The sequence below is a fragment of the Lutra lutra genome, chromosome 6 (genome assembly GCF_902655055.1).
Source record: "Lutra lutra chromosome 6, mLutLut1.2, whole genome shotgun sequence".
Taxonomy (NCBI): domain Eukaryota; kingdom Metazoa; phylum Chordata; class Mammalia; order Carnivora; family Mustelidae; genus Lutra; species Lutra lutra.
The window spans coordinates 121,994,845-122,021,712 of record NC_062283.1 but is presented as its reverse complement, the minus strand read 5'-3'; the positions used below and the strand labels follow the sequence as shown (position 1 = coordinate 122,021,712).

The following is a 26,868-nucleotide window of genomic DNA, read 5'->3' as shown; positions in this document are numbered from 1 at the left end:
CTGAGCCACCCAGGTGCCCCTCAAATTATATTTTAATTCAGAAAGTAATTTGCTGTTCAATAGATGTGATCATGTCAGTTTGTAAAAGTTAGAAATTATTCTTTTTTGAATTGTTTTGAAACATGATGAATTGATATAATTTTCATATCTTCATTAACTATATAAACCAGTAAACCCCAAACACGTACTTATATACCATACATATAGGCATTTTACTTTTTATATTATAATATAGTTCTAATTTTTTAAGCTTTTTATTTTGTTGTTTCAAACTTATAGAAAAGTTGCAAGAACAATACAAAAACTGCTATTATATGGTGATTTTACAATTCCAGTATTTCTTCTGTGTATTAGTTGGTATTTTCTTGTATGGGAGAGTTTTTCCCTTTTCCTCCAATTTGAAAAACCTGTTATTGATCTGACCCATTCTCATTTTGTTCAGTGAATAGTAAACTACTACAACCCTTCTTTATTTTAATATTCAGGTTGTCCCAGAGTGGACCAGTGGAACCGTGTTCAGAATGGTGCATGTGTATTTTTGACCTACTCATTACTTTTTTTGAGCACTTCCTTATTTTCTGGCACAATAAAAATGTTATAGGCTTACTTTGTTTCTTTGCTGTCCTAGGTTTAGAATCAGCCTTTTCTTCAAGGAGTCTTCATTTCTTTTAGTGAGGAATGGTATTTAGGAACAGAAATCTGGATGTTTTCTTCTTGTTTTTTTACTTTATTCTTTTATATCTAACTATGTAATTCATCTGGAATATATCTCTCAATGTCGTGTGGGGTATAAATATATAGCAGTAAGATACAAACAGGAGATATTTATTTGTGTTTGTATTCTTGCCCTTCAGGGACACCAGTTCAGGGGAAAATCTTAATTAATGTATTCAAATTATTTCAAATTATATATTATATATTATTACATATAATATGTATATATTTGATTTTATGTCTTATGTCAGTTATGTTTTCTCTAACTTAGGTGCATTTTCTAGAATCCTAAAACTTTGTGAGGAAAAATGTGAAACAGGTGAAAAAAAGAAGGGAAGAAAAGGCAGCAGTGTACCGTCTGTGAAAGGAATTTCAAATTTAGGAAATACTTGCTTTTTTAATGCAGTCATGCAGGTAAGAGCCATCAGGAATCTTTGTAAAATGTAAAAGATAACTTTAATTAATTTATATTTACTGACACACCTGTAAACTAGCAATTGACTGCTGAAGGTTCGCCTAGAAATTTCCGTTTTCTTTTTGTTTTAGGCTGTCTGTAGCCATTGCTGCTCACATACATATGCCGCATTTTTGCACAGTGCTTCTGGAAGTCCTTCTCTGTTTTACTGTGGTTCTGTCCATACTATGGACATCTATTGAACGTGAAATGTGCTCAGTCAGGTTTTTTAAATCTTAAAATTATTTTTTGCTCTGCTAGATGACATTGAGAGTTGAAGAGACCATTTATTCCATAGAATCAGAGGCATATGACAGCCGAATCAGAAGACTTTTTACTTTTGCTTTCTTTTAGAACTTGGCACAATCTTACATTCTTATGGAACTGATGAATGAGAACAAAGAAAATGGGACAAAACTCAAGATTTTTCCTTCTCCAGACTCTCAGCTGGTAAGAAGAATGACTACTGGGATAATTGCTCTTTTTAGATGAGCCACTGATGGTACCAAAATTGATCTTTTGTATTTCTCAGCACTGTTAACTGAGATGGTGTTTTGAAAAAGTATTTTGAAAAAAATAATTCAAAAGCATTTTGTGAAAATAATCTGATTTTAAAATTCTAAAGTAAGACCTCCAAACATACGTGGTTCAAACATATGTGGTTCAAACATATCATGGGTCAAACGATACAAAAATATTACGGCAACTTTCAAACAAAAGGGGTTTGGACTTTATTGAGCAAAATGTCTAGGACTCCTATTTTGGAGCATTTGCTTAAATATGACATTTTAGTTCTTTAAAACTAGATTTTATTTTAATAGTGAGCATCTAAAGGTTTTTTGGAGCCTAGTCTGAAAATAGGTTTTTAAGCTAATGAGAAAAGAAAAAAAAAAAAAAAAAGCAGCCCTTAATATTCAGAAGCTGGTCTGGCACCCACAATTAGGCCATATTTTTCAATCTCACAAAATACCAACCTCAGGCCAGGTTACTCAGAGACTGATAAAATAAGACAAAGTAAAGCCACTTGTAATTTTTTCTAAACTCAGACAAGAGCAAGGTTAGTCTACCGCTTAGAAAAATCCCAAGCACCCTCTCTTGACCAAAGTGAGAGACTGTGACTTCTTTGCTAGTTACAGGTTTAGCCTCATTCTTGTCTCCCAAAGAGACTAGAATTTTGGTTACCCTAACTCAAAGATAAAATGTATTGAGACACCCAGTCTAAGAATTGTCTCCACTTTCTGACAGCAGTCCACTAAGAGCAAACTTTTGCTTCCTTGGACTCACCCCCAGATTATTCAACCAAAGACCGTATCCTCTATCAGTTCTTTCCAACACTGTCTTATTGAGACACCGCGTGGTTTCCCATGGTGTGTGTTCTTCCTAAATGCAACAAGTAATAAACCCCTCTTGTTCAATTACTAGTGCGTTCCTGGTAGTCCTTGCCGAGAGGGCCCTGAGACCAGTAATAACTTTTCAGTTAGAAATTGGTGTGTGTGTGTGTGTGTGTGTGTTTTGGAGGAAGAGAATGTATGTATAGCTCATGCCTTTTGAAAACACTTCAGAAAGGGGAGTTCTAAAAAGTCTTAGCCTAATGTAGTAATCTTATATTTTTCTTCCAAGGAGGCAGTTTTGAAAGACAGTATTGTATTTCTTTGTTGAAGGCAGCCTGTAAACTTACTGCCTGTTCAGCCCCTTAAAATTTTTATGGCAGATCCCAGTGCCCTCTGCTAAAATGTAGTGAGGTAGTGAAAACTACTCACTGGGAGTTAGTGCGTAGTCATTTGAAAAGATTTCCTATTAAATGTGATTAAATGTTAGGTACTTTACATGTGGAACTGTGTCTTGAGATGACTATGGCAATTAGATATTATAGCTGATGACTTGCGCTTGTGTTCTTCTAAGAGGAGAGTTTCAAGCTTAGGTCTTCGGTCTTTGGACACAGAGTTGACCTGAGCTGGAGAACTACCAGTGTAGATCACTGCTCTTTGAATCACCAGTTTTACTTTGTCCTTGGTAATCTATATGCCTTTTGTTTATTTTCCTTGCCTTATTGTACTGGCTCTAATCTCTAGTAACATATTGAATAGAAATGATGAGAGCAGACATCCTTGCCTCAAATCCCCAGAGTAGGGGAAAAATATTCAGTCCCTTTCATTACCATCGGGAATTAAGTTAACTGTAGGATTTTCATAGGTGTTTTTTTCATTTCATTTCATTTCATTTCATTTACCCATCCCTGTTCTCTATGAGCTGGTTTTTGGGGGTTTTGTTTTGTTTTAAATTCCATGTGTGAAATCATGTGGTATTTGTCTTTCTCTGATTTATTTCACTTATAATAATGCCCACAGGGTCCATTCATGTTGTTGCAAATGGTGAGATTTCATTCTTTTTTTAATGGCTGAATAATATTCCATTATATGTGTATACTGCCACATCTTTTTTATCTGTTCGTCAATTGATGGGCCCTTGGGCTGATTCTGTAATTTGGCTATTGTAAATAATGCTGCAGTAAATGTAGGGGTGCATGTATCCCTTTGAATTAGTGTTTTTGTATTCTTTAGGTAAATACCCAGTAGAGTGATTACTGGATCATATTGTAGTTCTATTTTTAATTTTTTGAACCTCCATACTGTCTTCCACAATGGCTGCACCAGTTTGCATTTCCACTAACAGTGCACAGGGTTCCTTTTATTCCACATCCTCACCAACACTTGTTGTTTCTTACGTTTTTGATTTTAGCTATTCTGACAGACATGAAGTAATACGTCATTGTAGTTTTGATTTGCATTTCCCTGATGATGAGTGATGTTGAGCGTCTTTTCATGTGTCTTACGGCCATCCGGATGTCTTCTTTGGAGAAATGTCTATTCATGTCTTCAACACGGCAGAGAGCACTTTTGATATTCAGAAGCTATGAAGAATTATAGCCTGTCCTTTCTGTGGTTTTAGTCAGATGATAGATTTTTAAGGATAGTGGGTATGAAATATATATATGTATGTATGTAATATATATGTATATATGAAATATACATGTATTTTATGAATACATGAGTGAGATAATGTATTTGATATTGTCTTAAAAAATAATGTTCTGTAACATCCTAAGATTATACTTGGGGTCTGTTTTTTATTATAAGGAGAGGGGGTTACTAAAAATTCTAGAATAAAGTGGGTTTCTTCTTCACACAATTCTAGCTGCTTTTGTTAAGCTTTATGACTCTCCCTGGTAAAGAGGGAGAGTGGTGTACCAATTTTGTGACATAATTTCCCATTCCTTATTTTATTAGTAAACTATTTGGGGAAAAGAAGGGTATGGAGTTTTGCTAACAAATGTAATTTGTGATCATATGTAAAGTACACATATCAAGTAGATCAGTAATTTTGCTTTTAGGAGAACACTTTTTTTAAGTAATCTCTACACCCAACGTGGGTTTCAAACTCACAGCCCTGAGATGGAATTGCGTGCTCTCCTGACTAAGCCAGCCAGGCGCGTCTAGGAGAGAGCACATTAAGGGACAGTAATGAGCAACTAAATATTGGTGATTTTACCTTTAAGCTAATAGTTTTATTAAATAAGAGGCAGAGGATATGAGAATACCTGTGTTTTTGAAGGTAAGGCTTTTAATTCCAATTTCCATTTTTAATATTCATTTTATATATGTAGGAATGAATTTTCTTAATACACTTAAGGCAACTTAGTTCATTTAAACAAAATGTAACTCCTAGATTTTTAATAATATTTAATTTTAAAATTGCATATTTCTGACATAGAGTTGATCATGTTTTTAAAGGACCCATTAATAGTGGAACTTTCAAGCCCTGGACCATTGACCTCAGCCTTGTTGGTGTTTCTTCACAGCATGAAGGAGACTGAAAAAGGACCACTTTCTCCTAAAGTTCTTTTTAATCAGCTTTGTCAGAAGTGGGTGCACCTAAGTTCTTGATATAAATAATAATGAGTTGTAAAATTCTAACGTATCAGTGTGTTGTGAAATTCTAACATATCACTTGGTATGAGTAGTTTTCACTCTTACTCTAACATCGCTATTATTGTCTAGATTCTCAAGAGAAAGGACTAATATTTATTTACTTGCAGCTCTATGCTTTATGTAAATTATATCTCAGCATTCTGAATAAGTGCTTGTTTATCCCCATTTTATAAATAAAGAAACTTAGACTCACAGAAGTTGAGCAGCTTACCTAGTTTTTTTTTTTTTTTTTAAGATTTTATTTATTTATTTGACAGGCAGAGATCACAAGTAGGCAGAGAGGCAGGCAGAGAGAGAGAGAGGAGGAAGCAGGCTCACTGCTGAGCAGAGAGCTCGATGTGGGGCTCAATCCCAGGACCCTGAGATCATGACCTGAGCTAAAGGCAGAGGCTTTAACCCACTGAGCCACCCAGGCGCCCCAGCTTACCTAGTTTTACAGTGGCAAAGCCACAATTCAAATAGATGTCTGTCTTGATTCAGAAGCCCATGATGTAATAACAAAAAGTAAGAAAATTACAGAATTATAAAACCTGAAAGGTGCTGTAATAGGCCATCTCAATCTAGTTTTCTTATATTTACTTTTATTTTATTATTATTTTTTTTACATACACTGTACCCCCTGATGTGGGGCTCAAACTCATGACCCCAAGATAAAGAGTTGTATGCTCTGCCAACTGACCCAGCCAGGTGCCTTCTTTATTTTTATTTATTTATTTTTTAAAAGATTTTATTTATTTATTTGACAGAGATCACAAGTAGGCAGAGAGAGAGGGAGAGGAGGAAGCAGGCTCCCTGCCGAGCAAAGAGCCCGATGCGGGACTCGGTCCCAGGACTCTGGGATCAAGACCTGAGCCGAAGGCAGAGGCTTAACCCACTGAGCCACCCAGGTGCCCCCTTCTTTAGTTTTAAAGACGAGCTTCGAGGTAAATAAAATTTAAGTGAATTTCTCAAGATAGCACTGTATGTTCAAAACCAAAGTCCTTGTGTGCCAGAAATAAATACATACCATAAAGGACCTGACTTAACTTTAGTTCTTTCATATATTCTTTCATCTAAAGAATTTGAGAGCTCATTTGTGTCAGGTGTTTACTAGAATCTAAGGGTACAATGTGTAATATATTAAAAATAGATACTGTCATGGAGCTCATGAGCTAGTCTTATCTCCAGGCTTTAAAATTGCATTTTAGGGGCGCCTGGGTGGCTCAGTGGGTTAAGCCGCTGCCTTCGGCTCAGGTCATGATCTCAGGGTCCTGGGATCGAGCCCCGCATCGGGCTCTCTGCTCAGCAGGGAGCCTGCTTCCTCCTCTCTCTCTGCCTGCCTCTCTGCCTGCTTGTGATCTCTCTCTGTCAAATAAATAAATAAAATCTAAAAAAAAAAAAAGCATTTTAATTTAAGCTAGTTATTTGTGCATAGTATTATATTGTATTTTATCTCCTAGAACTTACCAATGTTAATTCTTGTTAAAAAATTCTAATTGTGGGGGCGCCTGGGTGGCTCAGTGGGTTAAGCCTCTGCCTTTGGCTCAGGTCATGGTCTCAGGGTCCTGGGATCGAGCCCTGCATCGGGCTCTCTGCTCAGCAGGGTGCCTGCTTCCCTTCCTCTCTCTCTGCCTGCCTCTTTGCCTACTTGTGATCTCTCTCTGTCAAATAAATAAATAAAATCTTTTAAAAAAATTCTTATTGTGGAAAGGACATTTAGCATGAGCTCTGCCTTCTTAAAAATGTTTAAGTGTACATTGTTGACATAGGTACAATGCTAAACAGCAGATCTCTAGAGCTTGTTGGTCTTGCCTGAGTGAAACCTTATGTCCATTGTTTATGTCTATATATTCATTTCCTCTTCACTCCAGCCCCTGCTGGACACCATTGTCCTCTCTTTGATTCAATGACTTTGCCTATTTTAGATTGCTTATATAAATGGAATCACGCTATTTGTCTTTCTGTGACTGGCTTATTTCACGTAGCAAAATGTGCCATGGTATTTTGAATATAGTACAAAATATAGAGGGTTTATTATGTGTTTCATTTGGTTGGCAAATGCTGTTTTTTTCAAAGCCCAAAGAACAACAACAAAAAATCCTGGAAAAGTCTCAGAGACTTTGGTGCCTCACAGAGTTAAAAAGTTTTTAGGATTCTTTGTGCTTTCGAAATTTGTTTTTGGCTCTTCCAAAAATAACTTTTATATCTTTTTGTTGTTGTTGTTGTTGTTTTTAAGATTTAATTTATTTATTTGGCAGACAGAGAGGCAGGCAGAGAGAGAGAGGGGGAAGCAGACTCCCTGCTGAGCAGGGAGTCCGATGTGGGGCCTGATCCCAGGACCCTGAGATCATGACCTGAGCCAAAGGCAGAGGCTTTAACTCACTGAGCCACCCAGGCACCCCCTTTTTTTGTTGGTTTTATGAAGACTGACAAATTTTAAAAAATAAGATGATAGGTGCTCATGATAAAAATTTAGAGTACTATTTGTACTCTGATCAAAAATCAAAAGTGATAGCGAAATAAGTCAATCAGAGAAAGACAACTATCATATGATCTCCCTGATATGAGGAAGTGGAGATGCAATGTGGGGGGGTTGGGGGGTAGGAAAAGAAAAAATAAAAGACGATGGGATTGGGAGGGAGACAAACCATAAAAGACTCAATCTCAAAAAACAGACTGAGGGTTGCTGGTGGGAGGGGGGACAGGAGAGGGTGGTGGGGATATGGACATTGGGGAGGGTATGTGCTATGATGAGTGCTGTGAAATGTGTAAACCTGGCAATTCACAGACCTGTACCCCTGGGGATAAAAATACGTTATATGTTTAATTAAAAAATAAATAAAATTTAAAAAAAATCAAAAGCGATTTGTGCAGGCACAGACATATATACAAATTGTTTGCAACTTGCTTGTTTTGCTTAATATCTTTATTTTTTTAAAGATTTTATTTATTTATTTGACAGACAGAGATCACAAGTAGGCAGAGAGGCAGGCAGGGTGTGGGGGTGGGGAGCAGGCTCTCTGCTGAGCAGAGAGCCTGATGCAGGGCTCAATCCCTGGACCCTGGGAGGCTTAACCCACTGAGCCACCCAGGTGCCTCTGCTTAATATCTTTTTTACATTTTTCCATATTACATGTGGAAATGACATATTTGATTTAATGTGTGTGTGTATTGCCTTGTGAAAATACTTCTGTAGGATGAATAGAATTATTGGATCAAAGCAAATTGCATTTGCTTTACTATGTTTATGTTAAAAAGAAATTTATATTAAGAAAAGTAATTTTTTAAAAAAATCTGGTGAAGACTTAAGCCATATACCTTGTGTCTGTTTTTGGACTCTGTTCCACTGATCTGAATGTCCACCCTTACCCCAGTTCTGCACTGTCTCATTACTGTAGCCTCATAGTAAGTCTTAGAATTGAATAGTGTGAGTGCTCAAACTTTCCTTTCCTTTCCCTTTTTTTTTTTTTAACTACTCCAGGTCCTTTGCTTTTTTATGTGAATTTTAGAATCAGTTTGTTCATTGGGATTGCATTTGGAGATCAATTTGGAGAGGACATCTTAATGTTGAGTCTTCCAATGATGATTATGAAATATCTTTTCAGTTATTTAGGTATTTGATTTTCCTCATCAACTTTGTGGTTTTTCAGCTTACAAACCCTGCACTATCTTGTTATATTTACTTTAAGTATGTAATATTTTTAAATACTATTTATTATAAATTGGTACTTTAGAAAAATTTCAACATCCATTTGTACATTCCTAATATACAGAAATGTACTTGAGTTCTGTATATTGATCTTGTTTTGCGTATTGATCTCGTTTTTGTTCCCTTGCTCAGTTCACTTACTGGCTGTGGTAGTTTTATGTAGATCTTCAGGATTTCTCATTTTGAATAGGTGACTCTTTTAATATGTTTGTTGATTTTTCTCTTTTTCTCTTTAAATTTTGTATTGGTAGCTCAGATAGGCTCCATTAAAGCTTCTATATGTCATCACAGAATTCTTTATCCCAGTCCTAGGTAGAAGAAGAAAGAAAAAAATCTAAGTTTAGCAAATTTTCTTGAGTGGTTTAGAAAGCGGTACTGCTTTTTGCACAGTTGAGATGGAGCTTATAGGCAGAGACGTGGTAGAGAATGTTCCTCCTCTGTTCACGAGCAATTTCCATCCTGTGCATCTGCTTCCAAAGCCAGAGACTGGTTGTCCTACCTGCCACCTGGCTGATGAGGATCTCTGAAGGATTTCCCTGGTTTCCCCTTGCAGCCTTCTTCCATTCCACAGACCTTCCTTAATCCCTACAGTACAAATGTCATGTTATGCAATTTCAGCCTTATATGGATTCCAGGCATGGAAGCCCAAATGGGGTTAGGATTTGTGTCCCTCTTGGTTTCTATCCTCAACTCTGATCTAGAAGATGAACAATATCTACCACATGCAGAAAGGGAAGCCTACAAGGGGAGTAAATCAAAGTCTCAACATCTTGCTGCTTTTGCTACTTCTTAACAAGAGTGAGTAACTGAAATTATGGCTCCTGTTATAGGCTAGATTCACTACTATTTCAGATAGCTTTTTTAGTACCAGGGACTCATGGTAGTGCATTACTGGCGTGAATGTTTATTATGAGATGAGGAATAATGCTTAAAGTATGGGACTTAAGAACCAAAAGATCTGGATTTAGGTCAGTGGCACTTAGCTTGTTCTTCAGTTTTCTCAAATGTAAAACAATTCATATTAACTATGAATTTCTTAACAGCACTGCTGTGCATGTCAAATGAGATATGTTACACATATCCTAATGAGACCATTGTAAACTCGTACTACCACAACATATTCTTACTCTTTTATATTATTTAGACAGAATTCTTTCTTCGTCTTCAAGCACTATCTAAATTTAGTACTTATTTTTATTTAAGGCAAAATGCTTATTTTGGTACTGGAGTTTATTGCAGAAAATACTACTTTTTAAGGTTACTGAAATCATCTAAATATTTGCTCTGTTGAAGTCTCCATGAACAGCACCTGATCCTTTGATTAATATAAGGAAATCTAATTGGTCAAATCCTTAAAATAAATACATTCATAGAGATACCAGATTGTAGTTCTTTATTTTAATATAATTAACCTCTTGTTTTTCTTTTGGTTATTCAGGGTGGGAAGATAATAGATCACAGTGGCTTGGGTTTGAATACTTTTTGTTTGCTTGTTTGCTGTGTGACCTTGCAAATTCTGTAAATAATCCCTCTAAATCCTCTTATATAAGCCGGAGAAAATAGTGCATTCCGAACTTGTTTGAGGATTTGGTGACTTGTCAGATATAAAGCTTCACATATGTACTGTGCATGCATGTAGTAGTTGCTTGATAAATGGTAGCCATATTATTCTCTGTGTACTTAAGATCTCATCCTAATTGGAACAGTGACCACATCTGGTCTTTTTACTTAGTAGAAAAAGGACTACATTGAATCTTTGACTAGATGCTATTTAAAAATGATTTTAGATGATAGTAATATATTGTTGATGAAATGATATTTTTTTCTTTCCTGTTTTGTTTTTAAATCATAGGGCCCCTCGATTTAAAAGTTTCCAGCAACAGGACAGTCAGGAGCTTCTGCATTATCTGCTGGATGCAGTGAGGACAGAAGAAACAAAGGTCAGGTTTTGTTAAGTTTATCGCATATACTCTTTAAGAAGAGGGTACAAAACTGAAGGAATTAATTTTTACCATCATTTTAATGTAGGTTAAGAAGTAATTTGATTTTTCTTTCTACTTATTCCTTTATATATATTTTTGCCTCTCCTAAGAGAATGTTTTCTCTTACCCTTTTGCAGCCCTATTATCCTTTATTAGTTAATACCATTTGATTATAAATAAAAATATCAATTCAAGCTGGCTTAAAGAAAAGAGAATCTAAGACTCTAGGGACAGGAAGGTTCTCAGGAATCCAGAGAATATTCTCCTAACTTCCCTGGGTTCTCTGGCTCTGTAGATTCTCTTTCTTCCTCTCCCCTCAGACGGAGCTGTCGCTGTGCTGCTCTCTCTGAACGCTAAATCTGCATATTGTGCAGATGTTGCAGTTCCACATGTATTAAAACAAAACTGGCTGCTTATGAAGCCCCAATTCTGAATTCCCAAGTGAGAAACTTTGTTATCCCGCATTGGATTAGGATCTACTCAGGGATCAGTCCCTTGTAACAAGGGAAGGAGGATCCCAGCCTCCTGGATCAGGGAATGTTTCTGAGAAGAGAAGGAATGGCTCATGGCCTGGATAGATTTCCCCAGTGTTCCTTGTAATCCTGTCCCTTAATCAATTGGGTCATAGTTGACTTTAATATTAAATGAGTGATATTCATCATTTTTTGGTAGAGTCCTGCAAAAGGCATACAATTTTTCAGAGAAAATGCAAGATATCAAAGATGTCAAGTACATAGTACATATCCTCCTTATTTTCCCTTTTTCACTCAGAGGGGACATTAATAATCCTTCATAACAGTTCTGCTGAGTCTGGATTTAACCTCAGAATCATTCTCAACCGAGCACTGCAGACAGGCCCTGTCAATCGTAATTGTCTTAATAAGTCAAATCCCGTTTTCCATTCAAGATAAATATACTTCTTAATCTATATTAACATGTGGTAAAGCAACCATCTGAAAATGAAGTACTCATATGCTTAGGTAAGGTGGACCTTTCTCTCTCTCTCTCTTTTTTTTAAAATCCTACCTTCAATGGTAATACTGCAGTATTCTAGCTTCCAGTGAAGAGAGAGTTAGGGTTCTGATATTTTCTTATAAATTATCTCAAAGAATGAGTTAATCATTCTCTCCTGCTACCAATGTTTATTACAATCCTGTTCTTAATTGTCTATTTATTGACTTTCATATTAAATTAGTTGAATTCAACTTTTGAAGGTGTCATTCTCTTTTTAAGTTTTACATATACATTTTATATATATATATAATATATATTTTAAGTTTTTATATTAATTCCAGTTAGTTAACATATAGTGTTATATTAGTTTCAAGTATACAATATAGTGAGTCAGCACTTCCATACATCACCTGGTGCTCATCACAGGTGCACTCCTTTATCCCCATCACCTATTTCACCCATCCCCCTGCCACCTCCCTTCTGGTAACCATCAGTTTGGTTCTCTAGAGTTAAGAGTCTGCTTCCTGGTTTGTCTCTCTCTATCTCTCCCTCTCTGTCTCCCCTCCCCCTCCCCCTGGCCCTTTACTCATTCATTTTGTTTCTTAAATTCACATATAAGTAAAATCATATGGTATATGTCTTTCTCGGACTCTTATTTCTCTTGGCATTATACTCTCTAGTTCCATCTATGTTATTGCAAATGGCAAGATTTCATTATTTTTTATGGCTGAATAATATTCTACTGCATGTATAGACACAGATACATATATTACATCTTCTTTATTCATCAGTCAGTGGACTCTTGGGCTGCTTCTATAATTGGACTATTGCAAATGATGCTATAGTAAACATTGGGGTGCATGCATCCCTTTGAATTAGTGTTTTTATATTCTTTGGGTAAATACCCATTAGTGCCATTGCTTTATCACAGGGTAGTTCTATTTTTAACTTTTTGAAGAACCTTCAACTATTTTCCACAATGGCCGCACCAGTGCGCATTTCCAACAGTGCGGGGGGCGGGGGAGGGGGCGTGGTTCCTTTTTTTCTACATCCTCACCAACAGCTGATATTTTTTGTGTTGTTTATTTTAGTCATTCTGAGAGGTGTGAGGTGATCTCCTTGTAGTTTTGATTTGCATTTTTCTGGTGATGAGTGATCATGAGCATCTTTTCATGTGTCTATTGGCAATGTGTGTGTCTTCTTTGGAGAAGTGTCTCTTCATGTCTTCTGCCCATTTGGTAATTGGATTACTTGTTTTTTAGGTGTTGAGTTGTATCAGTTCTTTATGTATTTTGGATACTACCCCTTTATTGGATTTGTCATTTGCAAATATCTTCTGTTTCTTGCCTTTTAGTTTTATGGGATTGTTTCCTTTGCTATGAAAGAGGTTTTCTATTTTGATGTAGTCCCCCAATAGTTTATTTTTGCTTTTGTTTCTCCTGCCTCAGGAGACATACTTAGAAAGAAGTTGCTACAGCCGGTGTTGAAGTTGTTACCATCTGTATTCTCTTCTAGGATTTTTATGGTTTCAGGTTTTACATTTAGGTCTTGAATCCATTTTGAGTTTACTTTTGTGTCTGGTCCAGTTTCATTCTTTTGCAGGTAGCTGTCCAGTTTTCCCACCATCATTTATGGAAGAGAGTCTTTTTCCGATTGGATATTCTTTCCTGTTTTGTCAAAGTTTAATTGACCATATAATTGTGGGTTTATTTCTGGGTTTTCTAATCTGTTCCACTGATTCATATGTCTGTTTTTGTGCCAGTACCATACTGTTTTGACTCCTGCAGCTTTGTAATATAACTTGAAGTCTGGAATTGTGATGCCTCCAGCTTTGCTTTTCTTTCTTAAGATTGCTCTATTTGGGGTCTTTTGTGATTCCATACAGATTTTAGGATTTTTTTGTTGTTTGGTACAATTTATATGTGAAGCCATCTGGTCCTGGACTTTTGTTCGTTGGGAGTTTGATTACTGATTCAATTTCTTTGCTGGTTATCTGTTCAAATTTTCTATTTCTTTCTATTTCACTTTTGGTAGTTTATATGTTTCTAGAATTTATCCATTTTTCTAGGTTGCCCAATTTGTTGACGTATGGTTTTACATACTACTCTTTTATAATTGTTTGTATTTTTGTGGTGTTGGTTATTTCTTCTCTCTCATTTGTAATTTTGTCTGAGTCCCTTCTCTTTTTTTCTTGTGAAGTCTGGCTAGAGGTTTATCATTTTTATTGATATATATTTTATTTTTTTATTTTTTCAGAGAACCAGCTTCTGGTTTCACTGAGCTGGGTTTTGTTTTTGTTTTTTAGTTTTTGTATTATTTATATCTACTCTGATCTTTATTATTTCTTCCCTTCTGCTGGTTTTAGGTTTTATTTATTGTTCTTTTTTCTAGCTCCTTTAGTTATAAGGTTAAGTTGTTTATTTGAGACTTTTTTGACATCTTGAGGTAAGCATGTATTGCTATAAACTTCCCTCTTAGAACTGCTTTTGCTGTATCTCAAAAGTTTTGGGCTGTGGTGATTTTATTTTTATGTGTTTCCATGTATTTTTAAAATTTCTTCTTTTATTTACTGGTTGGCCCATTCATTGTTTAGTAGCATGTTATCTGACCTCCATGTATTTGTGGTCTTAATAGATTTTTCTTGTGGTTAATTTCTAGTTTCATAGTGTTGTGGTCAGAAAAGATGCATGGTATGACTTTGATTTTGAGTTTGTTACTACTTGTTTTGTGGCCTAATATATGATCTGTTCTGGAGAATGTTCCACGTGCACCTGAAAAGAATGTGCATGCTGCTGATTTAGGATGGAATGTTCTGCATATATCTGTTAAGGCCATCTTGTCCAGTGTGTCACCCAAAGCCATTGTTTCCTTGTTGAATTTTTTGTTGAATCTGTCCATTTACATAAGTGGGGGTGTTAAAGTCCCCTACCCTTATTGTGTTATTATTGATTAGTTCCTTTATGTTTGTTATGAACTTTTATGTATATGGTTGCATAAATATTCACAACTGTCATATCTTCTTGTTGGATAGTCCCCTTTATGATTATATAGTGTTCTTTTTTGTTTCTCATTCTAGACTCTGTTTTATTTTTTTTATTATTATTATTTTTAAAGATTTTATTTATTTATTTATTTGACAGGCAGAGATCACAAGTAGGCAGAGAGGCAGAGGGGGAAGCAGGCTCCCTGCTGAGCAGAGAGCCCCATGTGGGTCTTGATCTCAGGACCCTGAGATCATGACCTGAGTCAAAGGCAGAGGCTTAACCCACTGAGCCACCCAGGCACCCCTAGACTCTGTTTTAAAGTCTGTTTTGTCCAATATAAGTATTGCTGCCCTGGCTTTCTTTTGACATCCATTTTTGTGATAAGTGTTTCTCCATTCCTCACCTTCAATCTGCAGCTGACTTTAGATCTGAAGTGAGTCTCTTATAGATAGCGTATGGATGGGTCTTTTTTTTTAAATCCATTCTATCACCCTATATCTTTTGATTGAAGTAATTAGTCTATTTACATTCAAAGTAATTATTTATATTGCCATTATATTACTTCTTCTATAGTTGTTTCTGAAGATTTTCTGTGATCCTTTCTTGTCTTTCTCTTTTTCGTGGTTTGCTGGGGTTTTTTAGTGATCTGTTTCTCTAGTGACATATTTAGTGATATAATTTCTTTCTCCTTATTCTTGGCATATTTTTAGTGGTTCTTGATTTGTGGTTACCATTAGGTTTGTGTATAACATCTTCTACATGTAGCACCTTATGTGAAGTTGGTGGTCATTTAAGTTGAGCCCATTCATTACTCCTCTCTTTCCTACATTTTAGGTATATGATAATATACTTTATATCCTTTTATTTTGTGAGCTCCTTGACTGATTTTTTTTTTTTTTTTACAGAAATACTCATTTTTACTGCTGTTGTGTTTCCTACCTTCATATTGTCACTTTTGGTCTCTCCTTTGTTGAATAAGTTTTCTGTGCTTAACTTTAAATGGACAATTTCTGTGGAGAATTTGAATTGGAAAAAACCAGTTTTTTTCTTTAAAAGATTTTATTTATTTATTTGACAGACAGAGATCACAAGTAGGCAGAGAGGCAGGCAGAGAGAAAAGAAGGGAAGCAGGCTCTCTTCTGGGCAGAGAGCCTGATGTGGGGCTCGATCCCAGGACCATGACCCAAGCCGTAGAGGGTTTAACACACTGAGCCACCCAGGTGCCCCAAAAAACCAGTTTCTTAAATAAGTTATACTACCTAGTTTCTTGGGGATTTTCAGTTATTTTGAATATATCATAATTTGAAAGAACTGATATATTGATAAGATAATACTACATCATGTTTTACCTATAATTTATTTTAAAAAATCAATTAAGGGATTTATAGGTAAGTTTTGAGGACATTAGCACAATCCTCCTGAGCAAATATTTGATCATATTTTCTTTGATTTAGAAATTGATTTAGAAATTTAGGATGGGAGATTCAAACTTAAGTCTTTCTTTTTTTTTTTTTTTTTTTTAAGATTTTATTTATTTATTTGATAGAGAGCGATCACAAGTAGGCAGAGAGAGAGAGAGGGAAGCAGGCTCCCTGCCGAGCAGAGAGCCCAATGCGGGGCTTGATCCCAGGACCCTGAGACCGTGACCTGAGCTGAAGGCAGAGGCTTAACCCACTGAGCCACGCAGGTGCCCCCAAACTTAGGTCTTTCTGACTACCAGATGAATGGTACTTTTTAATTCTATACAGTACTGCTTATTAAAGTTTAGTTTTAATGCTTGATCATCAATGATCAACATAAAAAATTTTTAAGCTTGCTATTTAAAAGTTAACCATTTAACCATGTGGTGCATAAACAATGATACCTTGGAACATGGAAAAAATAAAATAAAATTTTAAAAAGTTAACCATAATTATTTCACTATTTGATATAGTATTAAACCTGATTCAGTAACTTTGGCATATTGATATTCTTGTTGAGGGAGTCGATACAATGCAACAAGGTGGGGGAGAAATACAGAGACTTGTATCTTTTTTTTTTTTAAGATTTTATTTATTTTAATTTGACAGACAGAGATCACAAGTAAGCAGAGAGGCAGGCAGAGAGAGAGGAGGAAGCAGGCTCCCTGCTGAGCAGAGAGCCCGATGCGAGGCTCGATCCAAGGACCCTGGGATCATGACCTGAGCCGAAGGCAGAGGCTTTAACCCACTGAGCCACCCAGGCGCCCCAGAGACTTGTATCTTAAATGATAAATGCATATTGATGCTTCTGAGCCTACAGACAATATAGGAGTTTAAGATTAATTCAGACTATCAATTTCTAGATGATTGTTTTTCTGGTATGATTTGTAAGAATATGTTTACTACATGGTCCTGTATCATTGTAAATGGAATTAAAAATTACCTCTACATTGTTTTTCTTTGTCAGTATTAAAATAATACTATAAAATCTATCCCTATCATTTTCCCCTATCTTACTTCTGTTACTTGATGGCATTCTTTGTCACAATTAAATTGAATTAAATTAATTAAATTATTTGTTTTGTGCATTAGGATTCACAATATCTTAAAAACTCAGGCAGTACAGTGGGAAACCTGGCTTTTTGAAAGCTCTCATTCCTTTGTTTGAGGGTTTAGATGGTGTGGCAAAATTAAAATGTCAGATCTGTGGATGTATTCACTCTTGTAAGCAAGGACAGGCGTGCGGTCAGTTACAGTGAGTCCCCGAGCAGGAGCTGCATTGTTTGGCCTGGGAACGCCACAGCTGGCAATCGTGCCGTTGTTGTAGTTTGTCACTGCCGTGTGTGTTTTGATTGAAGAAAGGCTCCAGCGTGATGTCTGCCACCAGAATCTTGTAGTAATGATGAACAACTACTGACCTCCTTTCGTAATTTTTCATTAAAGTTTTTTCCTTATGGCTGTAAAGTTGTGAGCAATACCACACTCCTGCCAGGTAGAGTGCTAAAGGGAGCATTTGTGCAAAAATTGTAAATTTCTCATGGACAAAGTAAAATCAAATTTACTATAAGAAATTCTTTTACAGGCAGCCTTTTCAACTTACAAGGTATGTGCTTCTTCACTGTCTTGCTTTTAATTTAAGCTATCACCAAATTGGTGATACTACATTTTTATTTCCAGAGATCTATCACTGATACATTATTGGTTAGGATTATTGTCAAGGCAAGTTAACTGTTTCAGTTAACTTTTCAACCATGAGTGTTATGCATTCTTATTGAAAGAAGTTTATGGTGGAGATTTAAAATAGTTGAACCTTGACCCTGCTAATTGATTAATGTGCTGCAGTTGTTAGCAGCTCCCTGGCCAAAGTCTGTCTCTCGCGCTTGCTCGCTCTCTTTCTCTCTCTCTCTCTCTCTCTCTCCCTCTTTTTTTTTTTTTTTTAACTTAAATGGTTCAAAGCATTACTCTCAACAATGAGAGGCTGTAGCTGGACCTAAACTCATTTATTCTATTCAACTTGATGAATTACCTATTAATTAACTCCTTTAACAGTTTAGAGAATATAAATCTGTGGCCAAGATACAATAAAAAAGCAAATGTCTAATAGTTTAGAAGTTAATAATTTAAACAGCTCCATTGTTTTTATTAAGAGTTTGACATTATAGCTTACATTTTAGAAAATGTCAAAGACTCCTTAAATCATATTGAAAGTCACTTTTGAATTGGTAAAATATTCAAATTATAAAATATATTTATAGACTTATAACTTGGTTTAGAGTTCTTTATCTTTGCTAGCTGGAGAGGCTTTTTACAGTGATACTAAGTATTTACAGGTGAATATGGCATTTATTGGAATCTTTAAGTCCATTTTCCTGCATGCAATTCATTCTAATTTGTTTATTTTGATTCAGTAAATAATGTTTTGAAGGTGTAAAAGTCAACTTTAGCTCAGTATCTGAATTACATCAATTTTCAAATTTATTGCATCTGAATTGGAGATTATTTCAATGTTTAATGGCTTTGGGGACATATTTTATAATTGTGATTTTCTTCACATATATTTCAAGATAGTATGACATGGCACGGATCACTGTTTACTTTTGTACCCTACTTTGTATATATTTATGTTTTTGAATCTTGAATCAACTTTCAAAATATACTTGAAGAGAATAGTCAGCAGTTCTAGGAAATATAATGTGCTGATTGTAGGCCAGTTAATAAATGAAACTCAGTTTCACAATTATTGGGGGAAGGTATTAAAAACTTACCATGAAATCTATCCTACGTACAGAAGAATGTGTGTGTGTATATATATATATATATATATATATATATGTATATATTTACACAGTTTAAAGCATAAGGAAAAGTCGTTTTCCACTAGAAACCCTCCTCACCATCACACCCAAAGTTTAAAAAAAAGAATGTTTTTAGTGCCATAGAAGCCACCTGTTCTTTCTTTTCAAACATGTCTTCTTCATCAGAGGAGATGATTTTTTTTTTTTAAGATTTTATTTATTTATTTGACAGACAGAGCTCACAAGTAGGCAGAGAGGCAGGCAGGGAGAAAGGAGGAAGCAGGCTCCCTGTGAGCAGAGAGCCAGACGTGGGGCTCGATCCCAGGACCCTGAGATCATAACCCAAGCCAAAGGCAGAGACTTAACCCACTGAGCCACCCACGTGCCCTGATTTTTTTTTTTTACTTTTACAGTAATCATTTCATTTTCTTATAGTTTTGAGAGCGACCTGTGTATGCTTAAGCCATAGATTGTTTAGTTTTACATAACTGGTTACTAAGTACAAACCTATTCCCATTATCAGATGAAGGATCCCAAAAAAAGAGGGACTGAGAGAATCTCTAGAACATTGTCTGGCTTTGGTGTCTCAGAATTTCTAAGCGTTCTTTCTGGGGAAGTCAGTGGGCAAGATCATGAATGTATCCTGAGCCACGCTTGTCAAAGTCAAAGCCACAGACAGACCAGGTGGCTAGCTCTCTGGTTCAAAAAGGTTAAAGGCTGCTCTGTGTCTTCTACTTCTGAGTTCATTATGACCCATCTCCTTGCTCTCAGGAACAGGTCAGAGTAGAACAACTTTGGGTTAGGTAATGTGTATCCTCTGCTGATCCACAGCAGAGCTAGGGGAGGAGAATAAGGACATTAGCAGCTCATTCCCCATATATTCTGTTCTCAGATTTAAAACATGGTACAGGAACAGGGGGATCTTGGTGGTGACAGTCTGTCTGTCTCCTGCTCTCACTGCTTTGGTTTGGGTTGGTTGCCTCCCACATTTGATGTACAGGCATTGTTCTGGAATTCCCACTAACTATGCTCCTGGGAATTCTCTTGCCTCTTTTTTTTTAAAAATTATTTTTCTATTTTTTATTATGTTAGTCACCATACAGTACCTCATTAGTTTTTGATGTAGTGTTCCAAGATTCATTGTTTATGTATAACACCCAGTGCTCCATGCAATATGTGCCCTCCTTAATACCCATCAACGGCCGACCCATCCCCCCACTCCCCTTCTCTCTAAAACCCTCAGTTTGTTTCTTGGAGTCCACAGTTTCTCATGGTTCATCTCCCCCTCCGATTTTCCCCAACTCACTTCGCCTCTCCTTCCCTCAGTGTTCTTGTTATTCCTTATGCTCCATAATTAAGTGAAACTATGTGATAATTGACTCTTTCTGTTTGACTTATTTCACTCAGTATAATCTTCTCCAGTCCCATCCATGTTGATGCAAAAGTTGGGTATTCATCATTTCTGATGGCTGAGTAATGTTCCATTGTGTATATGGACCACATCTTCTTTATCCATTCGTCTGTTGAAGGGCAGCTTGGCTCTTTCCACAGTTTGGCTATTGTGGACACTGCTGCTTTGAACATTGGGGTGCATATGGCCCTTCTTTTCACTACATCTTTGGGGTAAATACCCAGTAGTGCAATTGCCAGGTTATAGGGTAGCTCTATTTTTTTTTTTTTTAAGATTTTTTATTTATTTATTTGACAGAGAGAGATCACAAGTAGACGGAGAGGCAGGCAGAGAGAGAGAGAGAGAGGGAAGCAGGCTTCCTGCTGAGCAGAGAGCCCGATGTGGGACTCGATCCCAGGACCCTGAGATCAAGGCAGCGGTTTAACCCACTGAGCCACGCAGGCGCCCGGTAGCTCTATTTTTAATTATTTGAGGAACCTCCATGCTGTTTTCCAGAGTGGTTTTGCCAGCTTGCATTCCCACCAACCGTGTTTCTGCCTTGCCAGCCTCTGTCATTCCCTTTCTCTGCAACCTCACCAGCCTCTGTCATTCCCTGACTTGTTAATTTTAACCATTCTGACTGGTGTGAGGTGGTATCTCATTGTGGTTTTGATTTGTATTTCCCTGATGCTAAGTGATGTGGAGCACTTTTTCATGTGTCTGTTGGCCATCTGGATGTCTTCTTTGCAGTAATGTCTGTTCATGTCCTCTGCCCATTTCTTGATTGGATTATTTGTTCTTTGGGTGTTGAGTTTGATAAGTTCTTTATAGATTTTGGACACTAGCCCTTTATCAGATATGTTGTTTGCAAATATCTTCTCCCATTCTGTCAGTTGTCTTTTGATTTTGTTAACTGTTTCCTTTGCTGTGCAGAAGCTTTTGATCTTGATGAAGTCCCAATAGTTCATTTTTGCCCTTGCTTCCCTTGCCTCTGCGCTGTTTCTTATATTCCATATATGAGTGAAACCATTTAATTGTCTTTCTTTGATTGACTTATTTCACTTAGCATAGTACCCTCCAGTTCCATCCATGTCGATGTAAATGGTGGGTATTCATCCTTTCTGATGGCTGAGTAATATTCCATTGTATATATGGACCACATCTTCTTTATCCATTCATCTGTCGAAGGACATCTTGGCTCCTTCCACAGTTTGGCTGTTGTGGACATTGCTGCTATGAATATTGGGATGCATGTGTCCCTTCTTTTCACTACATCTGTATCTTTGGGGTAAATACCCAGTAGTGCAATTACTGGGTTGTAGGATAGCTGTATTTTTAACTTCTTGAGGAACCTCCATACTTTTTTCCAGAGTGGCTGTATCAGATTATACATATAAGTGAACTCTTATGGTGTTTGTCTTTCTCTGACTTATTTCACTTAGCATAATATCCTTCAGGTCCCTTCATGTTTTTACAAATGGCAAGGTCTCATTCTTTTTTATGTCCAAGAATTTATTGCATTGTGTGTGTATTCCATTAGAACATTTTCTTTATTCATTCATCTTTTGATGGACATGTAGTTGCTTCCATATCTTGTCTATTATAAGTAACACTACAGTAAACATAGGGGTGCATATATCTTTTCAAATTAGTGTTTTTGTTTTCTTTGGGTAAATACCCACTAGTGAGGGGCACTTGGGTGGCTCAGTCAGTTGAGCATCTACCTTCGGCTCAGGTCATGATCCCAGGGCCCTGGGATCAAGTCCTACATTGGGCTTCCTGCTCATGGGGGGCCTACTTCTCTCTCTCCTCCCTGCTGCTGCTCTCTTTCTCTCTCTCTCAAGTAAGTAAATAAGTAAATCTTAAAAAAAAAAAATACCCACTAGTGGAACTACTGGATCATATGGTATTTCTATTTTTAATTTTTTGAGGTATCTCCATACTGTTTTCTACAGTAGCTGCACCAAACTTACATTCCCACCAACAGTGCGCAAGGGTTCCTTTTTCTCCACATCCTCACCAACACTTGTGATTTCTTGTCTTTTTGATACTAGTCATTCTGATGGGCGTGAGGTGATATCTCATGGCAGGTTTGATTTGTATTTCCCTGATGACTAGTGATGCTGAACATCTTTTTTTGCGTCTACCATTTGTATGTCTTCAATGGAAAAATGTTGTCTGTTCAGGTCCTCTGCCCATTTTTTAATGTATTTCAATGCAGACAGACCAATGTCTGTCAGAATATTTCCTCCCCCCACACTGATTTTTTTCATTGCTATTATTTATTTCTCCATATCTAATTTAGAACTACTCTCTCCCTTCAATCTCTCACATTAAAAAAAAAACTATTGCTATTTTTACTGGAATTATGTTAAATGAACACATTTAGGGGGCAAAAATGAAAGGTTTATTTAGGACCTGTCAAAGAACATGGTGTGTCTTTCCATTTGATCAGGTTTTCTTTTGTGTCTTTCAGTAGTGTTTGTAAGTTTTCCTCCTTTAGGTCTTACACATTCTTTAAGTTTATTCATTATTTTATCTTTTTAGTTATTATAAATGAGGCATTTTCTTCCATTGCATCTAACTGGTTTTTGTTTGTGTGTGTGAAGGCTATTGACTTCATTATATTTACATACCCCATATTAAATTCTTTTATTATTTATAGTAGTTTTTCATTTCAGTTTGTTCTTTTGGCTTTTCCAAATAAAAAATCATGTCATCTGCAAATAATTTTATCTCCCTTAAAATTTTTATACCTCTGAGATTTATTTTTCTATCAAATGCATTGACTAGAACATCAATACAGTGCTAAATAATGGTAATAAATTAAGGGATTTAATCTTATAATGTTTTTCTTCTTATATCTGTTAATATGATGGCTTGTATGAATAGATTTCCTAATATCCCTGCATTACTGGAACAACAGTCTTAATGATACTATATTATTCTTTTAATGTGCTTCTGTATTTTACTTAGAGCTTTTTTCATACGTGATGTTGGCATGTGTTGTATATATTCTCTGTCAGCTTTAGTAGCAATATTATGCTTCATGGAAATAATTTGGACGTTTCTCTTTTTTATGCTCTGAAACATATGTTTAGTGGCATTCCTCTGTGAAATCATTAGGGCTTGGAGCTTTTTGTAAGGAGTACTGTGTAACACCATTCTTCTCTCTCTGCTCATTCACCTACCCCATGAAAGCTGGAAGGTACTCTGTCTCTTCTGGGACTCATTTCCTAGAGAATTACCTAATTTTTTCTGAATTTTCAAATGTAATTACATGAGAGTGGAGCAAAGTAGTCTCTCATGATTACTTGAAATATCTTTAATTTTGTTAGCGGTTTCCTTTTTCTTAGGTTGATGTTAACGCTTTTCATTTTTACTTTGATTAAGATTGGCTAGTAGGGGGCACCTGGGTGGCTCAGTGGATTTAGCCTCTGCCTTCGGCTCAGGTCATGATCTCAGGGTCTTAGAATCGAGCCCGCATCAGGCTCTCTGTTCAGCAGGGCGCCTGCTTTCCCCCCACACCTGCCTCTCTGCCTACTTGTGTTCTCTGTCAAATAAATAAATAAAATCTTTAAAAAAAAAAAAAAAAAAGATTGGCTAGTAGATGGTGCACCTGGGTGGCTTAGTGGGTTAAGCCTCTGCCTTCGGCTCAGGTCATGATCTTAGGTCCTGGGATTGAGCCCCCGAGTCCTGGGATTGAGCCCCTGTGTCCTGGGATTGAGCCCCCGCATCCTGGGATTGAGCCCCTACCTCCTGGGATTGAGCCCCCGCGTCCTGGGATCCTGGGACGAGCCCCTGCATCCTGGGATTGAGCCCCGCGGCCTGGGATCTCTGCTAAGCGGAGAGTGTGCTTCCCCCTGCCTTTCTGCCTACTTGTGATCTCTCTCTCTCTGTCAAGTAAATAAAGTCTTTAAAAAAATTTTTTAAAAAATTAAAAAAAAAGAAAAAAGATTGGCTAGTAGGTTTATTTACCCCTCACCCAAAGAATCAGCTTTTGATTCATTTATTAATCTCTTCAGTTTACATACTTTTATTTTCATTAACTCTTTTGTTTTGTTATTTACTTTCATTCAGCTTTGATATCCTTTTCCTAAATTTATGACTTGGCTGTTTAATTCATTTGTTTTTATTCTTTTTAATCGTTTTAAATATTTAAGGCTGTGAGTTTTCTTCTGAACAGTGGAAAGTATCTGGCTTCTGATATGTGGTACTTTTATTATTCTCTGGCAAGTCTGCAGTTTGAGGTTCATTTTTCTTTGATATAATATTTTTTTAATAACAGAATTAGGTACCATTTTCAGGAAGTACAGGTCAAACAGTGGCCTCACATACGAAAACCTGTGATTAAGACTTTACTTAAAAAAAAAAACAAAACCAAAAACTTCTGGAGGATAATTAACAAGCTTTCCTCTCACTGCACTGTTAAAAATGTGAATTAGAGAAGATTAAATTCATCCACTAAGTAGAGACATAATTAGTATAAAAGATGATAATTTATTAGCTCAAATGTCTTTATTCTTGGAATCCGGTTTTCATTCTGAAAAAGTTTTCTATGATATTGGATCTCTCCTGAAACATAGGTAAGAGCTATGGAAACATATAAATCTCGTCATTTCCTAAGAGCTGCTAAAGACTTTAATACTAATACTCATTATTGACAACTGAATTCAAATAAAATGATAACTAGCCAAGATTTGGGGTATTCTTGCTATAGAAATTATTTGATGTTCTGGACTTGCTCATGTATGTATATAAATAATCTAGATGAAGATCATAGTGACTAGTTTAATAGCTTCTTATATAGAAAGATTTTCTTCAATGGATAAATTCCACATTGTCTCTGTGTTACCTTTTGTCCTGATTAAAATGATACATCATTTTAGGGACAGAGTGGTGGAGTGGGGGAGAGGAGGGAAAAGAGGGAGAACTTACTCTAAATCTATAAGAATACATTCAAGTATGGACTCTTATTAAATTCTTATTTGTTCTATAGCGAATACAAGCTAGCATTCTAAAAGCATTTAACAACCCAACTACTAAAACTGCTGATGAGGATACTAGAAAAAAAGTCAAAGGTATGTTGATTCTCTCACTGTTAAAACTTTCTGCTGAAGAAATTGTAAGTTTCTTTTCAGGGGAAAAAGAACTGAGCATTTATGTGAACTAATTCTATAAAGTAGTGGCCTTAAAGGGAGAGTGTTCTTACTCCCATGGCTGCCAAGATAGTCTAGTTAGTCATAGAAAGAAAATTTTAGGATGTGTCCATGTGAACTTTAAAAACTAAAATTAGTATCAAATATACAGACTGACACTGATACCCTAATGTGAGGTTTCCTAAGGGAGATGTGAAAGGTTGTTGAAAGCAGTAGCCTCACTTGGAAGTTCCATTTCATCATACTGTATCATTTTGCATTTGACCTGTGCTTGGATAAGTCGACTTACGGCTATTATACAGTTTCAACTAGTCAAATGCCTAAGCGGTCCAAAGATTCCTGCATGGAAACCAGTTATTGGAGAGAGTACTAAACCAAGCATACCTGTTACTTTAGTGTCGACTCTTCCTCAGCCAAAGTATGAGGCAAAACCAGTGATTATCTAATCAAAGCTAATTATTTATAATTACCAATATTTAAGTGTGGGCTTATATCTAATGATATGAGTGATTTGCTTTGTCCTAACTATATATTCTGTCTTCAGATATTAACAAAGTGTTAATATGAAGTCATCATTTTTAGAAGGTGTTCAAAATATTATTTATATTTTATTTATTTTCTTATCTATTTTTTTGTCATTATATATATACTACAGGTCTGTAATTCATAAAATGATTGTACGTGCCCAAACTATATACAGTTAAGGGTTCAAGATATTTTTAAATTATAGTTGACACACAATGTTACATTAGTTTCATGTGAAGGATTCAAGATTTTTTAAAATGTGGATTCTCATGTATGCTTTGGTTTTTTTGTTTGTTTTGAGATAGTGCCATCTACTGTATGTTTAGAATAACTGCCCAGTTTTGCTTTTCCTTCAGTTTTGTGTGATCTTTTCTATTTTTAATCCAGTTTTCTTAATGAAACATCTTAGTTTGCCATAACTTCTAGTAATTGTTATGTTAAAGATGTTTAATGATATATCTAGCTATGAGTTGGCTGTGACATTCAGTGCTTCAGATAATGTTTTAAAATGATTTTAAATGTTGTTTGTATTAAATTTGAAATTAGAGATCCAAAAAGGATTGAAGTTTGAAAGAGGAGTGAAGTTTGTTAATATATATTTTTTGTCATAATTTACTGTGTAAAGTTTTAAACCTCTGTTAAAGTAGGGAGAATAGTATGATGGAGCCTCATGTACTCCTCACCCCTCTTAAACTACATTGAAGTCATGGCATGTTATGTTTTACCTATGTTCTCCTAACCCATGATTATTTTGAAGCAGATCACAGGCATAAT

At 36.1% G+C, this 26,868-nt stretch overlaps 1 protein-coding gene across 4 annotated transcripts in view; it reads left to right on the top strand.

The window, feature by feature from the left end:
• The window catches only part of USP45 (ubiquitin specific peptidase 45), a 71,203-nt gene that overhangs the window by 27,922 nt on the left and 16,413 nt on the right, over positions 1-26,868 (top strand). For 3 of the 4 annotated variants that reach the window (XM_047733889.1, XM_047733888.1, XM_047733892.1), the window contains exons 6-10: positions 986-1,128; positions 1,523-1,618; positions 4,960-5,090; positions 10,698-10,785; positions 25,410-25,491. In XM_047733889.1, the coding sequence (XP_047589845.1) occupies positions 986-1,128; positions 1,523-1,618; positions 4,960-5,090; positions 10,698-10,785; positions 25,410-25,491 (540 nt within the window). Of the gene's footprint in view, positions 1-985; positions 1,129-1,522; positions 1,619-4,959; positions 5,091-10,697; positions 10,786-25,409; positions 25,492-26,868 lie in introns of those variants that run through there. The other variant, XM_047733891.1, reaches the window with a different exon arrangement.